The 18,322-nt window shown below is 44.8% G+C and overlaps 1 protein-coding gene across 5 annotated transcripts in view; it reads right to left on the reverse strand.

Moving 5' to 3' along the window:
- Positions 1–18,322, reverse strand: part of TBPL1 (TATA-box binding protein like 1) — a 219,964-nt gene that overhangs the window by 190,771 nt on the left and 10,871 nt on the right. For all 5 annotated transcript variants that reach the window (XM_069234882.1, XM_069234885.1, XM_069234884.1 and 2 more), the window contains one exon: positions 13,403–13,589. In XM_069234882.1, coding sequence (XP_069090983.1) covers positions 13,403–13,537 — 135 coding nt within the window. In that variant the 5' untranslated portion in view covers positions 13,538–13,589. The remainder of the gene's footprint in view (positions 1–13,402; positions 13,590–18,322) is intronic.

Below are 18,322 nucleotides of genomic sequence, written 5' to 3' on the forward strand. Positions count from 1 at the left end.
CTCTGGCAGCGGAGACTGGTCTACCGCTGGGACAGTTTCTGCTTTACAATCACTGAGAGCATCTTTGTCCCTTCACTGGGGAAACATGACACCGGAACTACCAATCCACATGACAATCCAATACATGCAAGTTATGGGTCGGGGCACACACCTGGTTCACTGGCTGGTTAGCTCATTACAAATACATAACACACCTCCACATCCTGTTCTGCGTGCCTAATGGGAAGGCGATCTCAGTCAGCCTTCACGTATAGGGAGTGGGAGATAGCACAGGCAAGCCCTACACATGTTCCACGGAATGCACGCTTCCGCCTGATAAAATTGTACATACTACACAGGACATACCTCGCTCCTGAGGAGATCAACAGGTCTTTTCACAGTAATGACACATCCTGTTCCAGGTGTGTGTTGGTCGCAGCTGACTTCTTGCACATGATGTGGTCGTGCCCCTCATTGTGTGCCTACTGGCGAGATGTAGCCTTACACCTTTCCACCTGCATGGTGCGCCCAGCATTAACCAGTTGGGAAGCCTGCCTATTGGAATTGTTCCCCAGACCTAGGAAACGCAAGGCAACTTCCCGTTGCTTGGACTTGACTGGTGAAGGCACTGTGCCTTATTACAACGAGGTGGAGGGTGTCTAAACCTCCGTCTTTAGGGGTGTGGCTGCGCTCTTTTTTTGCTATGGGCACGAGCTGAGGGGCAGCATTGTGTAGGAGGACACACCGGGGCGGCGCAAGTATCCACTATCTGCTAGCTGGGAAAACATGCTCACTGAGCTTGAGACACTAAAGAATGTACCTGATGGCAATCTGGAGACCTAGAGGTGCAGTATCCATTGTTTATGACATGAAGGGTGTGGTTTGTGATCCTGTTGCAGGAAACTGTACAGCATTTGCTGCATATCCCTGCCTCTACAAAACGGGAGACTGAGTGGATACACTAGGTGGGCGACGAGGGGGTTGAATGCTGTTAATAGGCTCTGGTTAAGTTTGTTAAACTCACTATTGTTATCACTTGCTATCTCAAGTTATGCCAAAGCGCACACATTATGAAACAGACGCATTCTTTGCATATACTGTACCTGCCTGGTAGGCCTGATTACTTGTTATAGGACTACCGACACCGGATGGCCGTCTTAACTGAAGCATGTTTTGAACTTAGACATGCCGAAAGATACGACTGTTAGGATGGGACCACCTTATAAAATCGTACACAATGTAAGATGTAGCTGCTGTAGACCAGAGTGTGTAATGAACACTTTTATGTAAGTCTGTAGCATGCATCCACTAAAGAGGATATATCCGATTGTTTCTGCTCATGATTAAATGTTCTACTGTGACTGTTAAAACTGTAACAGAAATCGAATAAAAAAAAAAAAAGACTTATTAAAATAACAAGCCTTGGCAAAGGAAGTCTCACGGTTAGTGGAAAAGAGGTGCTGCTGGGGACCAGCAAGGCCCAAGAGGACTCAACCCAGGGGAGGGAGTCACAGGAGACCCTCAGTGTCGCAGAAAGTCTACAGGAGCAGAAGCAGCACCCACAGGAGTCCCACAGGACAGTAACACAGAAGTTACAGAAGCAGCCTACGCAGCACTACAGAAAAGGTCCCCACGTTGCAGGAGAACCAACCAGAGGGCTGTGCATCGCAGGAAAGAGGGCTGGGGACTGGAGCTCCACGTTGCCTGAAGATCTCTTAGAGGAGATGCAAACAAGCCTTGGCATCTGAAAGATACGCTGTGCACAGGGGTACTTGTCCTGCAGGGGAAGGCAAAGGCTTACTTCCACCAAAGTTGGCCAGCTGGCAGAGAGGACCAAGAGGACTATTCCGGACCATCAACTGTGATGTAGGATCCAAGCAAATCAGGATGAGAGGAGATCCATGCAGCCGGTTGTCATTGCAGCAGGGCCCTGCGGATGCAGGTGAGTGACTCCTTCACTCCAAGGGAGAGTCCTTCTTCGTATGCAGGCTGAGGAGTTGCTGTCTTCGGAGGATGCATGGTCGGGAAATGCTGCAAAGCTGGCAGGAGCATTGTAAACAAAGTGGCAGAAGAGTCTTCTTCGTGGGTTTGCAGTGCTGTCTGTTCCTGGAGGCTCCAGTCGCAGTTCCAGGGGCCAGAAGCCGAAGTGGAAGTTGCACAGGAATCCTGCTGGAGTCTTGCAAGCCGAATCAGAGGACCCACCCACGAGAGAGACCATAAATAACCCTGAAAGGGAGACTGGTTACCTAAACCTGTAAGCACCTATTAGGAGGGGGCTTTGATGTCACCTGCCTAGCCTAGCCACTCAGATGCTCCCAGAATTCTCTGCCAACTTCGGAAACAAGATGGCAGAACCCAGGGACCCTCTGGAGGAGCTATGAGCATCATTGGGGTGCTGATGGACAAGAGAGTGATCACTCCACTTTCCATTGTCCAGTTTCATGCCAGAGCAGGGACTGGGGGTCCCTGAACTGGTGTGGACTGGTTTATGCATGGAGGGCACCAAATGTGCCCTTCAAAGCAAACCGGTGGCTTGGGGAGGCTACCCCTCCCAAGCCAGGCACACCTATTTCCAAACGGAGAGGATGTTACCTCCTTCTCCCAAAGGAAATCCTTTGTTTTGCCTTCTTGGGCTTAATCAGATCAAGCAGCATCATCATGCCAACTGTGAGAAGAAAAAAGGTACAGGTACCAAGTTAGAAGGGAGATAGCATAACCACTGGATTCATCAACTTCAAAGCCTGCTGCTCCATGCGAGATCTCTCTGCAAACATCACAGAAATATGGGACACCATATCCACTTTCAGACCGGACCTGATGTTCATCACAGAGACTTGCCTCACACCTGCTTCTGCCCCCGACATAACCCGCGCCACTCCAAAAGGCTACAAACAGATCCACAAAGACCATCACAACAAGCACAGAGGTGGCATCACCATCATGCATAAGGGCAACCTCTTGGGCACCACCTTCGAGGAAGAGGCGTCCCACCTCATGGACACCTAAACTTCCTAATCCAAACAGACGCTAGAACAACCATCAAGAGAACTCTTGTGTACAGACATCCTGGGTCAGGCCCCGCCTTCTGCAAAGCCTTCGCTGACATTATAGCACCCCTATCCATAAACTAAACAGACTACGTATTAGGAGATCTGAATTTCCACCAACCTCCTGGACAACCTTAGCAACATCGGACTCAAACAACTAGTCACCAGACAGACACAATCACACCACGGACCCCATCTTCACCTCAGAGAAGCAAAAAAGGTCACCCAACTCAGTTGCATCAAGGGGAGCACCAACAACAGGAAGTACCTCTGCAAGATCGTCAAAGTTCTCCTGCCCAGCAGTCACCGAAAACACCATCCAACCCAATCAGACCCTCACACTCACTAGCCGACTACTTCCAAGACACGAATCACAGTGATCTACAGAAACTTTCACCCTACAACCCACCAGCATCGGACACCTACTGACTCCACCTGGGGACTCCCCAGCCACCATCTATCCAGGAAACACCTGCCCTCATGATTTTGATCCACTCCGGCTCACCAAACAACCTGTGCCCACATTGCATCATAAACCTGGGTCAGGTGGATATTATCAGCAACCTTTCTCCCATCTTTAATACCTCCATCAGGATTGCCACCATCCCTGAAGCATGAAAACAAGCAGAGCGCAAGCCGCTCCTGAAGAACCATTCTGGTGACCCCAGCAAAATCAAAAATTACCACCCCATCTCTCTGCTCCCCTTCCCATTCAAGGTCCTGGAAAAAAAGCCAACAAACAGGTTTCCAAACACCTGGAAAGACAACCTACTAGACTCCTCCCAATAGTTTCCACGCCAACCACAGCACTGAGACAGCCCGCATCGCCACAATGGACATCAGGTCTCTCCTCGATCACAGAGCTAAGGCAGCATTGATCCTCTTAGACCTCTCTGCAACATTCAACACCATCTCCCACTGCACCCTCCCCTCCAGACCACACCACATTGGGATCCGAAGCAATGCCCTCAAATGGATCCACACCATCACAGGATGAAACCAGAGAGTCCGCCTCCCCCTTTCATCTCCGAACCTAAGAGCAAAATATGCAGCCTCCACCCAGGGATCCTCTCTGAGCCCCACACTTTTGAACATCTACATGACGCTGTTGGCTGAGATTGATCATTCCTATGGACTCCACATCATCATCATCATCTCCCACGCTGATGACACCCAATTCATACTCTCCCTCTCCGAAGACCACACCACATCCAGAGACAACTACAGCAATGCCATGAGACATCACCGAATGGATGAAATCCAACTGCTTGGAACTGAATACAACAAGACAGAGGTGATCATCTTCAGAAGCAACCCCTCCCTTTGAGATGACTCCAGGTGGCCCTCCAAACTTGCAGCCCAGAGCCCACGACCCTCACTGACCACCCCAGCAATCTCTGCATCATCAGACAGCACACACACCTTCAAACAGCAGATAAACGCAGTACCCTCTTCCAGCTTTCACAACCTCCGCATGCTATGGAAGATCTTCAGATGGATCCCCATCGAAACCAGAAAGACGGTCACCAGCAGACTAGACTATGAAAACGATCTCTATGTCAGATTTCCAGACCATCTAGAACGTAACATCAAAACTCTCCCCCCACCTCTCCACTGACTGCCTGTACACAAGAGGTGCAAATTCAAGGTTCTCACCATCGCATACAAAGCCCTCCACAACATCAGACCCAATCTAATCAGACACAAACTCTCCTTCCTCCAGCCCACCAGGGGACTTCGTTCAACAACTTGCGCACATACAGAGAGTTTGACGCAGCAGAGTGCACTCCTTCTCATACCTTGCTGCCAAGATCCGGAACAATCTTTTCTCCGCACCTACACATACCCTCCTCAATATCCGGAGAGAGTTAAAGACATGGCTCTCTGAGGAGTAGCTACTGATTCACAGTGAAAACCCTCAGCGCCTGGCTACCCCACCAGGAGTGATAACCCGTGCTTTACAAATCTAGCTATTGATTTCCTTTGGTATGCTGGATTGGCTTTCCTCAAAAGTGAGATGCAAACCCCTCCCATCTGCCCAAGGGCACATTTGGGACCTGGACAGGTGGGAACATTATCTGTGTAGGAGGTTGTGTGAAAGTAGCCTCTTTCTAGTATGGTTACCCCCATTTTGTCCTGTTTGTCAGTGTGTTTGGTCTGTGTCACTGGGTTCCTGCTAGTCAGGACCCCAGTGATTATTGTTTGTGCCCTACATGTCAGTATGTTTCACTGTTTTTGTCAGTATGCTGGACTATGTCACTGGAGTCCTTCTAATCAGAACTCCAGTGCTTATGCTCTCTCTGGTTCCACATGTGTACTTACATACTGGTAACCCAGTATTCCATTCCAAATTGGCATACTGGACCCCCATTATAAGTCCCTATTATAGGTTACCTAGGTACCCAGGGCACTGGGGTTCCAGGAGATCCTTATGGGTTGCAGCAGTTATTCTACCACCCAGAGGGAGCTCATGCAAAGGGTTCAGCAGGCTTGCCATTGCAACCTGTGTGGAAACACCAGGTCACTATAAGTCACCCCTATGGTAGGCCCTCTCAGCCCAGGGTGCAGGTACTTGTGTGTGAGGGCACCCCTGCACTAACAGAGGTGCCCCCACAAACTTCAGATCCATTTTCATGGACTTTGTGAGTGCGGGGACGCCATTATACGGTTATACTGGACATAGGTCACTTCCTATGTCCAGCTACATAATGTTAACTCCGAACCTGGGCATGTTTGGTATCAAACATGTCGGAATCATACCCCAATACTGCTGCAAGTATTGGAAGTATGATTCGATGCAATGTGGGGGCTCTTTAGAGGGACCCCCAGCATTGCTACCACAAGTCTTACAGGGTTTTCCGGGCAGCTCAGCTGCTACCACCCCTCAGACAGGTTTCTGCCCTCCTGCTGCTTGATCTGATCAAGCACAGGAAGGCGGAACAAAGGATTTCCTTTGAGTGAGGGAAGCAACACCTTCTCCTTTTGGAAATAGGTGTGACTGGCTTGGGAGGGGTAGCCTTCCCAAGCCACTGGTTTGCTTTGAAGGGCACATTTGGTGCCCTCTGTACATAAAAGCAGTCCACACACCATTCAGGGACCCCCAGTCCCTGCACTGGCGTGAAACTGGACAATAGAAAGGGTAATGGCCACTCTCCTGTCAATCACCACCCCAGGGGTGGTGCTCAGAGCTCCTCCAGAGGGTCCCTGGGTTCTGCCATCTTGTTTCCAAGGGTGGCAGGGAACTGTGGGAGCATCTGAATGGCCAGGTAAGGTAGGTTATGTCAGAGCCCCCTCCTAATAGGTGCTTACCTTGTTAGGTGACCAATCGCCCTTACAAGGCTACTTACCGTCTCTTGGGTGGGTCCCCAGATAAGGCTCACAAGATTCCAGTAGGACTCCTCTGCAACCTCTGCTTCGACTTTTGGCCCCTGGAACCACGATTGGACCCTTCCAGGAACCGATAAACACTGCTACAACAAAGAAGGCTCTTCTGCAACTTTGTTTCTACGTCTCCTGCCAGCTTTGCAACATTTCCCTGGCCGTGCATCCTCGGAAGACTGCAACTCTTCAGCCTGCACAAGAAGAAGGAATTTCCCTTGGAGTGAAAGAGTCACTTCCCTGCAACCGCAGGCCCCTACAACAAGCGACGACCGGCTGCATGGATCTCCTCTCATCTTGAGCTGCGTGGATCCTGCATCACAGGTGGTGGTGATCCAGAGTAGTCCTCTTGGTCCCCTCTGCCAGCTGTCCAACTTTGGTGGAGATAAGCCTTTGCCTTCCCTCACAGGACAGTATCCCAATGTAATGCATCCCTTGCAGCTGCCAAGGCTTGTTTGCATCTCCTCCAAGGGATATTCAGGAGACGTGTAGCTCCAGTCCCCAGCACTCCATTCTGCAAAGCACAGCCTCATGTGTAGTTCTCCTGCGGCAAGGGATGCTCTTTTGTAGTGCTGCGTGGGCTTCTTCTGCGACTCCCGAGTCCCGGCCCTGTGGGTGCTGCCTCTGCTCCTGTGAACTCTCTGCAACGCTTAGGGTCCGCTATGACCCCGCCCCATCCCCCCTTCCTAGGTGGAGTCCTCCTGGGCCTTGCTGGTCCCCGGCAGCACCTCTTTTCCACTAACCATGAGTTTGTCTTTGACAAGGCTTGTTGGTGGAATTCCTACACAGACACCTGTTTGCAATCTTCCTTCTAGCGTGGGACTTCATCTGCATCCATCAGGAACTCTTCTCTGGCTCCAGGGCTGCAGTGCTGACTTGTTCTTCATCACAGTCGACCAACTCCTGCATCCACAGCTGGGAGATTAGTAGCTCCTACTCCGCCTGGACTCCACTGTGACTCTTGGGACTTGGTCCCCTCTCTCCACAGGTCTTCTCCAGGAATCCACCGCTGGTTTCTTGCAGTCTTGTCTGGGTGTCTTTTTCTTCTTTTCCTCCTTTTGGGTGGTTTGAGAAAATCCAGTGTTTTACTCCTGCATTCCTGGTCGCTGGGGGTACTGTGTTACTTACCTCTGTGGTTTTCTAGTACTCCCAAGCTCCCCTCTACACATTTTACTTACCTAGGTGGGGGTACCTTATTCGCATTTCATTTCTTTAGCATATGGTGTGTGCTCCCCTATAGTCACTATTGGCCTAAGGGTGGGTTACCTTTCTGGTACTTTGGGCGCTTTGCACCAAAAATAAAGCACCTTTATTTTTGTACAACTATGTGCTTTCTTTCATGTGTGTAAGTGCTGTGTGACTTCAGTGGTATTGCTTGAGCTTTGCATTTCTCTTAGATAAGCCTTGGCTGCTCATCCACAGCTACCTCTAGAGTCTGGCTTCTAGACACTGCCTACACTTCACTAAGAGGAGATACCTGGACCTGGTATAAGGTGCAAGTACCATAGGTACCCACCACACACCAGGCCAATGCAAACAACTGTCTGAAAGAGCAGTCCTCCTCGCCAGATTATCGCAGGAAAGTCCTGTCTCCCAGGCCAATTTCTGCGGACACATACCATCAGTTCAGAACCACAGACTACATCCTTGGAATTCCATGGGGAGTACAGATGTAAAACTCAATTTGGTCGGAAACTCCCATTCCCACCTGAAATCTAGAATCTCATTCCTTGCAAGATCCTATAGAGCAAGATGGAATTTGACAACAGTACCTCGGGGGAAATGGGTTATCCCTCCCGCCAGGTTGTATTCACCTACAGGGAAATCTCACAGAAGGGTGCAGAATGTACCCCATTTGAGCTTCTGTTGGGCATTGTGTCCACAGTCCACTGATGTAAATCAGAGAGGTCTATAAAAGGTACCCTGTAGTCCCCAAGCCTTGATGCGGCAAACTAAGTTCTGGGTATCAGGAAGCTGATGGCTCAACTGATGAACAGGGTGAAGAAAAAGCTTCAGGCTAGTCTAAATCTGATAGAGGAGCAGGGTCAGAAAGTGATACTTACTGGATACCAAGAGATATAGGAAGTACAAACACTGGACTCTCAGTTAACTACCTGCATATGCTGGTCAAAAGAAGGTGATTGATTGCATAAGATGCTAAATGGGTAGTCATAGGGCCTTGTCAGATGTATAGCAGGGACCCAAGTTTTGAAGATCCGTTGGTTCTTGATCCACTAAGCCTTGTGGATGTTCCAGCGTATATAGAATACTATATTCTGCATAAGATGCTAAATGGGTAGTCATAGGGCCTTGTCAGAGGTATAGCAGGGACCCATGTTTTGAAGATTTGTTGGTTCTTGATCCACCAAGCCTTGTGGATGTTCCGGCGTATATAGAATACTATATTCTGCTCTTCTGGAAGCTGGTGGAGAGATTTTAAGGCTGGTTTGGCAGGTCATGTTTCCACAAAACGAGGCATAGTTTAGATGCTTGATTTTGTACATCTTGCATTATATTAATGAACTTTCCATAAAACCATGTGTTGATAAAACTGCAATAGTCGGAGGAACAAATTACTAAAGGTCTTATCAGCTATCAGCTGTACTCTTTAACTGGTTTGTAATAGTGAAAGAATCTTCCCGAAGAAGGAAAGTTATATTTTCAGAGAGAGTACCAGGATATCTGTTTTTGTTGTATGCAGAGAAAACAAGGATGGAATATGTAACCAAGGAATTGAGTAGCAAGGTTTGTCTGCTTATTAGGTCTATTTAGACCAATATGTTTAAATAGACCAATATGAATGTCAGTGTACATTTAGAAATAAACTTTGAAACTCTCTAATATTTGAGCCAGCAGGAACGAGAAGACATTGAATAAAGGGATGAGCTTTGACCTCCATGGTAAGCTGCAAGTCACCTTTTTTAACCGAGTATTCAGTTCAATAAATACACAACTGTTGGCTCCAAACCAAGGAGGAACAAAAATGATATGCTTCAATGCTGTACCTGCTACTTCAGTAAATTCATTTTCAGTTATTGCAGTGCATTAATGGTGTTGCCCACAGTAGTTTGCTGGAGAGCTGCACACTTAGCCGATTGGGGTAGACCTTGCAAAATGTTACCCAAGCACAAAGCATTGCTTTATGCAAAACATTTAAAAATGTTTTTCTGTTTCTCTTAGCTCAGAGCAAAAAAATCCTAACAGTGCAGGAGTACAGACAGACTCACACATACATGTCTGAAACCCAGCAAGGAGCCAAAAAAGTCTAAACAGTACACTGGTTACTCGCTGGTGCACAGACACAAGCAAACCGAATTCTGTGCCCCCAGCAAGGAGCCTGCACAACTGCACCACAAAGATGACCTAATGTTTATTAGATTGTTTCTTAGCCACAGAAAAAGTCCTACTGTCCGGCTACTCGTTCGGCACAGAAATATACTGGGGCTTGTGGCCCAACTGCACCTACTGATACCTACCAGCTCCTGACATTTCTCAACCAGAGACACCTGCAGCTTTCAGAGTGTTGTGGCTAGGAAGACTGACACTGCTTTTTCCTCACCCAGGATTTCTTGTAAAGGGCAGGCATTGGTTAAAAGAAAAAAAGATCTCCTCACATTTCTGTGAGTGAAAGTTCCATAATGTTTTGGAAACAGCAAAGTTCCCACCAGCTAACGTTCCTACGCTACCACCAATAAAACATATGAGTACCTTGTGTGCGAGTGACTATCATAACTGGCCGAAACAGGACAAATAGGTGGTGGTGAGCAAAGGTGAGTGTTATTGGTTTGTTGGACTTTTGCAATTTGTCTAAAGTTCTGGAGTTTAGTGTCATAGAATAAGAACTAACTGGGATTTCTTTTTACCAAAGCTTTTGTATTTTCAGGAGATCCCAAGACAAAATAAGTTGGGATTCATAGATACCCCGTCACCATGGATTTCCCCATGTCTCTAGTTTTCTCAAATGCCTGGGCATTGTAGATTTCCCTTTGTGTGTGACCTACTGCACCCAAATACCACAGACATCCCTTACGGAATCTTTCCAATAAGAAACATTGCTTTGGTTTCAGTGGGTAGATCCTTTCTCAAAACCCATGAAAAACCTACAATGACCGATACACCCCACACTCAGAGGACCTAGGAGAACACAGATTTCGGTCAAGCTTGGGAAGAATATATTCCTTTATGAGGAGGGACGAAAAACATACATATTTTGTAGTAATTGTTGCAGTTCTGACAAATGTCTTGTTCAGTATATTGCATCAGCCAGACAATCAGGGCAAACCTGATATAGTACCAAACAATAGAATATTTATGATAAGTAGACATTAAAAATAAATGGTTGCGGCAATTTTTAATCTTCCTGTCCACAGGTGATACACTACACACACATATATATATAAAAAAGCCACTCAATCAATCAATCAATAGTTTGTTCGGTCCAGATTTGGACCATTTGAGAAGTTAAAAGTGATCATACGTACAAAAAGATAAAAGCCATAAACCATTGCATAATAAAAAAGACATTGGCAATTAATACAAAAAAAAAGAAAAAGTTCATAAAACTACATAAAAAGTTTCATAGATAATTAAGACAAGACTCTCAAAATAGTCTCTGAATCTAACCCTATGCAAGACGCTAAATGCTAAACTAATACTAATAAATTGGTAAAAGCATAAAAAACATTCTAAAACGGGTTTATACATAAAATAAGACATAAAAATTACATATAATAGCTCCTGTTAGCAAAAGCTAGAGGTCAACCAGTGAAGAAAAATGCCATAAGTTAATCAGTTCTATTGAATAAGTTGATCAACTAAATTGCATCTTGCGATTTATAAGATTATATATGCTGAGGAGCTATAAGTCACTTCAATTGGGGTAGCCCGCTAGACAGCATGCTCGGGGCTACAGTCTTATATCCTCGATAGGTCGCACTGATCGTTTTATTTAAAATCCCAGACTAATATAACAGGGTGCTAGTTCGCTAACTTCTAGACCGTTCTTTGACCGGTGGATTAAGATCTGTAGTGATCCTACTGCGGATTTTCCATGCTGCTGCCAAATATTTAGAAACAGAACTCACTATCAGCATGGAAGTGTCATATTTGCATATTCTATATACACTGTTACAGTTTTGTGTTGGCAGTGTTTTGCACAGAGGGATTATCCACTTCCCGCGAGGGCATTTGTACAGAGGACAGAAAAATAGGACATGCTCAGAAGTTTCCTTGCATAGATGGCAGTTTATGCATTTGTCAGATAAAGAACTATTGGTCGACCAGCAAGCCGTGAAGCTGTTGACTGCCAATGTTCCATATCTGAACTGAAGTAATAAGGAGCGAGCACGGGCTGGGATAGGGAGGTCCAGGAAGCTTTCAGGCAGAGGTTCGTGCTTAACCAGCAGAAACTCTGCTGTCAACCGACCTAACCCAATTGAGCCGAGAGATTCCTCATGGATCTTTTCCCAATAGCGGTCTTTGATCAGGCGTTTAGCGTTACCAGGAATCGTCTCGGGATTCTCCCAATAATGGGATAAATTCAGTTTAACCCAAGCCACTTTCATCTCCCTAAGCCACCGTACTTTTTCCCATCCATAGCAAGGTGGCAATAGTTCTTTAACTGCTGACCTGAATGGTTCGAGTTCATCCGTTTTCCATAATCTGACCCAGTACAGAAGTGGTCTTAAGTATGCTGTATCCTTAATACTATTTAGACCCAGGTCCAGTCTTAGGGGGAGCCACTCAAAACAGAAAGTTAGCTTGCATCTGTTTTTCAAATTGCAAAGTGTGCTGCCCTATGTTACTGCACGTGGGCACTGAGCCGATACAAAGTCATATTTCAGGTATCCCCATGCTCAGGTGACCCAGAGAAACAAATATTAGGGCCCAGTTTTTGCAGGATGTGCGTCTGTGTGGGGTGACTGGAAAGAATTACCAAAATAAAATCATAAGATACAAATCTAACAAAGTTCCTGTCCAGTGCGCTGTCTGAGCCAGCAAATCGGGGTAAGGGAGTTCAGGAATTAAGAGAAGCCTTAGAAAATGCCGATATATGGTTGCGGTATATTTCAATGCAGCCCGGATTGATCTCTAAGACAGTACCTAAACTGCTTCTTTCCGACATATACTGCAGTGATATATTTATTGCCGGTGGGCTCTCTGACCCCAAAGAAAACCCATACATGCCTGGTACCCTCTTCCTCAGGAGTCCAAGCCCAATAGAATTTGAGGGCAAGTCATAGCAGAGATATATCCATGCATGAAGGACCCAGAGTTACAATGAAATTACAATGCTTTTGGGGAGGGGCGAGGGGGCTCCCAAAAATTACTCACAATACAACAAGTACTAAGAGACTGTAGTGAAGATTGTGAGCAGAGACATTATCTGAAGTCTTTTAAATTAATCAACACCAGTTAACACAATGGCCAGAATGAAAGGAGGATGCACTCGCATAAAATACTGAAACAGTTATAAAAAAAAAAAAAAAAAAAAAAAAAAAAAAAAAAAAAGGATCCTAAATAACTCTGGGTATTCTTGAAGCCAAAAGTGCTAAAAGACCATAACAATGACAGAATGTGCGCTATACAATTGGCAATAAAATTACCCACCTGCACTAATGCTATCCTCATATTCCTCACACAAAATATGAATAGTAGTTATAAAATATATATTTTCCTGGGAAAATACACAGGAGATTATCAACACAAGCATTGTCGTCATAAATAACCATCAAAGCATAAAACCGCAACAATCCAAAAATTACATACTTGATAAAAATTTTTAAAAAAGTTAAAAAAACATTAATCAACAGTTATAGTAAGATAAAACTCTCATCCATATCACAGGAGATTAATAAACTGTAGTAAAGCATTATCTTCTGACACATTCTGCAAGAACACGCAATGTAAGGTTTTCTTAAAATTTAAGCAGAGGCACCAAACTGAAACCCTTATTAACAAATGATAATCTCTAAGTTAATGGTACCCCCAGTACTTACACCAACATTATTCTTGTAGATGACATTGACACCCTCCAGTGCAATCTTCCGCAGATTTAAATGACATCTTGTTCTGAACACACAGACCACATTGGTGATTAAAATGTCCAGTGCAACATCACTGTCTGCATCCATCGAAGTGGTTTAAACTCCGCCTCCCTGCCAATACCACCACTGACATCACATCCTGATAAAGAAACGGAAAGTTATGAAGACAACTGTATATTGTAAAGTCTAACAAAACTATATCTCTTCCTAAGAACGACTGTGTTTTATGCACAGTAATGGAAATTCAAATACAGTGTGTCATGCAAGCTGCATTCAAAATAAAATAACAATAAAAAAAATATATTTTACAAGACTTTGTCTCTTGATGAAAAGATGCTTATTAGTTGCGGAACGTAAGCACATCGCTTCACAAAAAAAAAAAAAAAAAAAAGGACTCGTTACCAAAGCATACACAGAAATATACTCTACCAATAAAAAAATAAAAAAAAAAAAGCAAGCAACAGCAATACTTTATGGTGTAATCAAGAAACACAAAAGTCGCTGTATCAATCTACATATCCTTAAAAGAGAATAAACCTAGTCCTATATCAAACTTTTGTATCATATCATAATCACTGGAATTATTCAGCTGCTGCTTTTTCTGCATAATCATGGCTTCACCGACCTTTGTCATACAATGACCATCTACTGAATAATTTGAAGATTAAAAAATAAAACAAAATAAAAAAATAAAGTCTATCTCAAACAGATAACAAGTTACTAAAAAAACTTCCACGCCTGTTGCAACTTAAAGGAAAGCCCTTTGGAAAGGCTTACAAGCCATTTTAATTGTGGATCGCTCTAAATAGTTTTTAAACGGATACCTAGGTGAAGTCTTCAGCCAGATAGTGTAGTGTAATGTAATAAAGGGCAAAATACTTAATACTGCCACAAATTGAGACGCAATCGCTCAGCACAATTTGCCTTATTCTTTTTTAATGATTTAGTCAACCTTTTGAAATAACTTAGTCCTTCCGTGCCGCATAACTCCCGTAGCCCGGATTATGAGCTATAAAATGTGTGCCAGTGACATAAGGTATTTTCTTGGGGTCCTGCGACAGTCGTTGGTTGCTGGACAACATACTGTGTCCCAGTACTTTCAGTTGTCAACAACGTGCCTTAGCTACCACTGTATTTGGCTTGTTCTAGGTAGCGAGGGGAAGTAATGAAATGTATACATTGCAAGATATCAAAATATTTTTCTACCAGCATCATACCAATGATGACAAAAACTGTTTGAAAAATGATGTGGAAACAATAAAATGCATTCATAAGACACGATACTTGCAGTTCAACCAATCGCAACAACAAACTTCACTTCTTACATTACAACCCACATTAAATAATACATTCATCATGCTTTAACAAATAAGGGCCTCATTATGAGGTTGCTGGTCGAACCGTCGACCCCTCAGCCCTGCGAAGAGGAGACTGCCGCAAAGTTGGCAGTCTCCCCGCGGGCCCAATTAGAAGGTTTACACTGGGCTGACCAGCGGAAACCTGAGAAAACTGAGGTTTCTGCCGGTCAGCCCAGTGGAAACCATGAGGCAGCATTGGTCTCGGCTCATAATAATGCAGAGGCCAATGCCATCGCACAGAGGTCCTGGGAATGCACAGTTGGCCACAGCAGACAATGTGCTTTCCGAGGGTGCTGGCAGGGGACCACTGTGGCACCCAGCACTGGGTTTCTGCTAGCCTTTCCATGGCGGGGTCCAAATCATGAAAGGCTGGAGGAAACAGGAGTCCTGTTCAGCACAGTGGCGCTAAGTTCAGCACCACTGTGGCTGACCACAAGTCCGACCACCATCAGCCCGCCAGATACATCAACCGCCAGGGTCTAAATGTGGCAGTTGGACCGGCTGGAGTGCTGCAGTATGACCACCACCACCACGAGTCTGGCGGTCCGCCAGACTTGTAATAAGGCTCAGAGTGTTGCTTCATAACAAATCTAAATAAAGAACTTCCAAGTACATTTAATACAGAGGGATTTATTTCAACTACAAGAGACCACGCTCAGTCTGATGGCTTTCTGTTTTAGGCGTAACTTCAAAGGTCTCATTGAAGAAACTAATCTGCATTGTGAGATTTTACAGTTTTGTGTGATTGTAGAGTGAATCTACCAATATCAATTCAAAGCCCTGATAAAAGCACCAGCCTTCTTATGTTCAACATATACTATAGTTTCTAGCCTGCAAAAACCACAAAGCTGCACATAGTAACAAATCTGATAGGTCAAAAGGCCTGCCAGTCTTTTTGGAGATAGATGCACGTGGAAAATATCTTGACATTGTACTGGTGATGGTGGGTACTTGCCACTTACCACAGAAAGAAATCGGCACACAAGAAACAGAGGTGCGTCTACCAACAGCACCTGGAACCTACTCAAGAGATTAACTGGGCAAGGGCACACCCATTTATAGGGGGTTTGGCACAGACCATGGTATAATTGGTCCTTAATCTCTTTATTACTTACCAGATCCTGTTTTTATGGGATTTCCAATTTTTAAGCATAGTGCATCATTTATTGTTTCTATGGTTAAGGTAGGACAAAAGACTATTCATTAAAAGGATCAGCCATTTTCAATGCTGAGAAAGTTTCCAGCACCAGGTACCCTGCAGTTTACAGTCAATATATTGTGTAAACACCAAGGTTCAAATACACGTAAATAGGCAATTCCGGGGGGAAAAAATGTTTTTTTTTCTTACAGTAAGTGAATAGTGACAACTCTCTAAGAAATGTCATAAAACATGACTATTTGTATACCCACAGTATTTTGACATGAACTAAGAACAGTATGGACTACAATAGAGCATATGTTCATCATACTAGAGAAGGCTATTCATCTGTCTAGTAATCAGAAGAACACAAAGGTACCTCCAAAGCATTACCTTCAATCTTAATAATTAAATACAGTGCACATAGAAAACATTTTTTCTATCACCTACCACCACACTTACAATCTACCTCACTTTCAACATGCAAATACTACCTGGCAAGTTGTGTTAGAATGTTAAGACTAGCACTGGCAAAGCCAAAGGGTCTTGTCATTGGGACTTACTGGCTTTGCCAATGCCTTTTGGTGAATTTGTGAATGACCAAAATGTTAAATATATATAAAAAAGTGCAACAATAAGGCTGCAGCACTGCAGACATGTGATGTGTGCACACATATGAAGCAGTACCCATGCGAGCCTACAAAATGCCACTTTTCCCCAATCTAAGATGGACTGGTAAATTTGACATAAAAAATGAAAAGCAGAATAGTGAAAAAACACTTTGGCAAATTGCTGCTGGGCCCCCTCACTCCTCCCGAGGGGGCAGTGGAGAAATAGGCAGGGTAAGCAACTGGAGAGTGCAGGAATGGAAAAGCAACATACTATGCAAAGCTACAAGGGGAAAAGCACACAATAGTTATTTGAAACGCAACAGCTTGCACAGTCTGGTAGGCTCAACCTAAACGGATTTTACAAATGCCAAACACTACACTGCCCACACACTGCAGGAGATAAGTTACTGATTACAAAAATAATTAAGAATGTCTCTCATCCTCTCGAACGCTGCAAAGTGGAATGGTGAAACTTACAATTTATATTTACAGTCACTGCAGCAAGTTGACATTTATTAAATTGGAAAGCACGTTCTGCAATAAACAGAACGTGTAGTCCAAGAGGGTGGCTCTTCAATTTAGGGGCTATAGTAAGTGTGCTGGGAAAATTGATTAGCTACGTAGTATGTTCCCATGTGTGTCACACACAGCCCACATGTTGTGGTGTGTGTGTATAATTTGTTCATTTTTAATCTTGGTTTAGAGGTACCACATATTGATTTGACAGGCTTATCGAACTTCTGGATTAAGGCATTGTATATCTCAATGGCACATATGCAGAATACATGCTTAATCGACATGCGTAAAATTGTTATTACACTGGTGTAATTTAGCATAATTGCCCACATTTCAAGTTGCATAAAATACCCTAAATAATACCATTATGCCAAATCACATAATTTTATGTCTGGTCACAGAAAAACACTAATGTTGGAGACCCACCAAATACGCCAGCTGGTTCACCCTTGAACTCCAGGTCATCAAACGTGAATGCAAACGACTAGAAAGACGAAGGCACTCCAACAAGATGCCCCCCCCTCAAACCACAGCACCTTTAAAAGTGGTCCTCAGCAATGACCAACACGCCAAGGAAGCCATAAAGGATGCCCTAACCAGCCATTTAGAGTTAAGCATTAACCACACAAAATAATTCTTCAGCATCATCAAAGAATTCCCTCACCTTTCTGCCACCTAGACCACAATTCGCCCCACCCCAGCCCCCTGCGACTCCGTCAGACCACTTCAACAACAAGATAGCAGACATCTACAGCAACTTCAACCAGAAGCCCTCCAACCTCAACCATTTTTTTCACTTTCACCCACAACTCCCACAGCCACCTCACCGACTGGACCCCTCTCACCATGCCCATCACCACAATTATAATTGTAGGAAACTGGCCCCTTGTTCGCAGTACCTCCCCTCCCACTTTGTGCCTTATACCTGATGCTAAAGTGACTGTGTGTGTGTTGGGATTCTGCTAACCAGGTCTAAGCACCAGTGTTTCTTCCCTGAACTGTACCATTGTTTCCACAATCTGCACATCCCTGGTACACAGCTGAGACCCTTGTAGAAGGTACCAGTGGTACCAAGGGCTCTGAGACCAGGGAGGGTTCCTAAGGGCTGCAGCATGTATTGTGAGGGCCCCTCACCTAACACATACACACTGCCATTGCAGACTGTGTGTGTCTGGTGGGCAGATAAAGTCGACATGGCAGACCTTTCAGGGTACCATGCCCACAAACCACTTACTGTGGCATAGGTAAG

This window comes from Pleurodeles waltl, chromosome 5 (assembly GCF_031143425.1).
Source record: "Pleurodeles waltl isolate 20211129_DDA chromosome 5, aPleWal1.hap1.20221129, whole genome shotgun sequence".
Lineage (NCBI taxonomy): Eukaryota > Metazoa > Chordata > Amphibia > Caudata > Salamandridae > Pleurodeles > Pleurodeles waltl.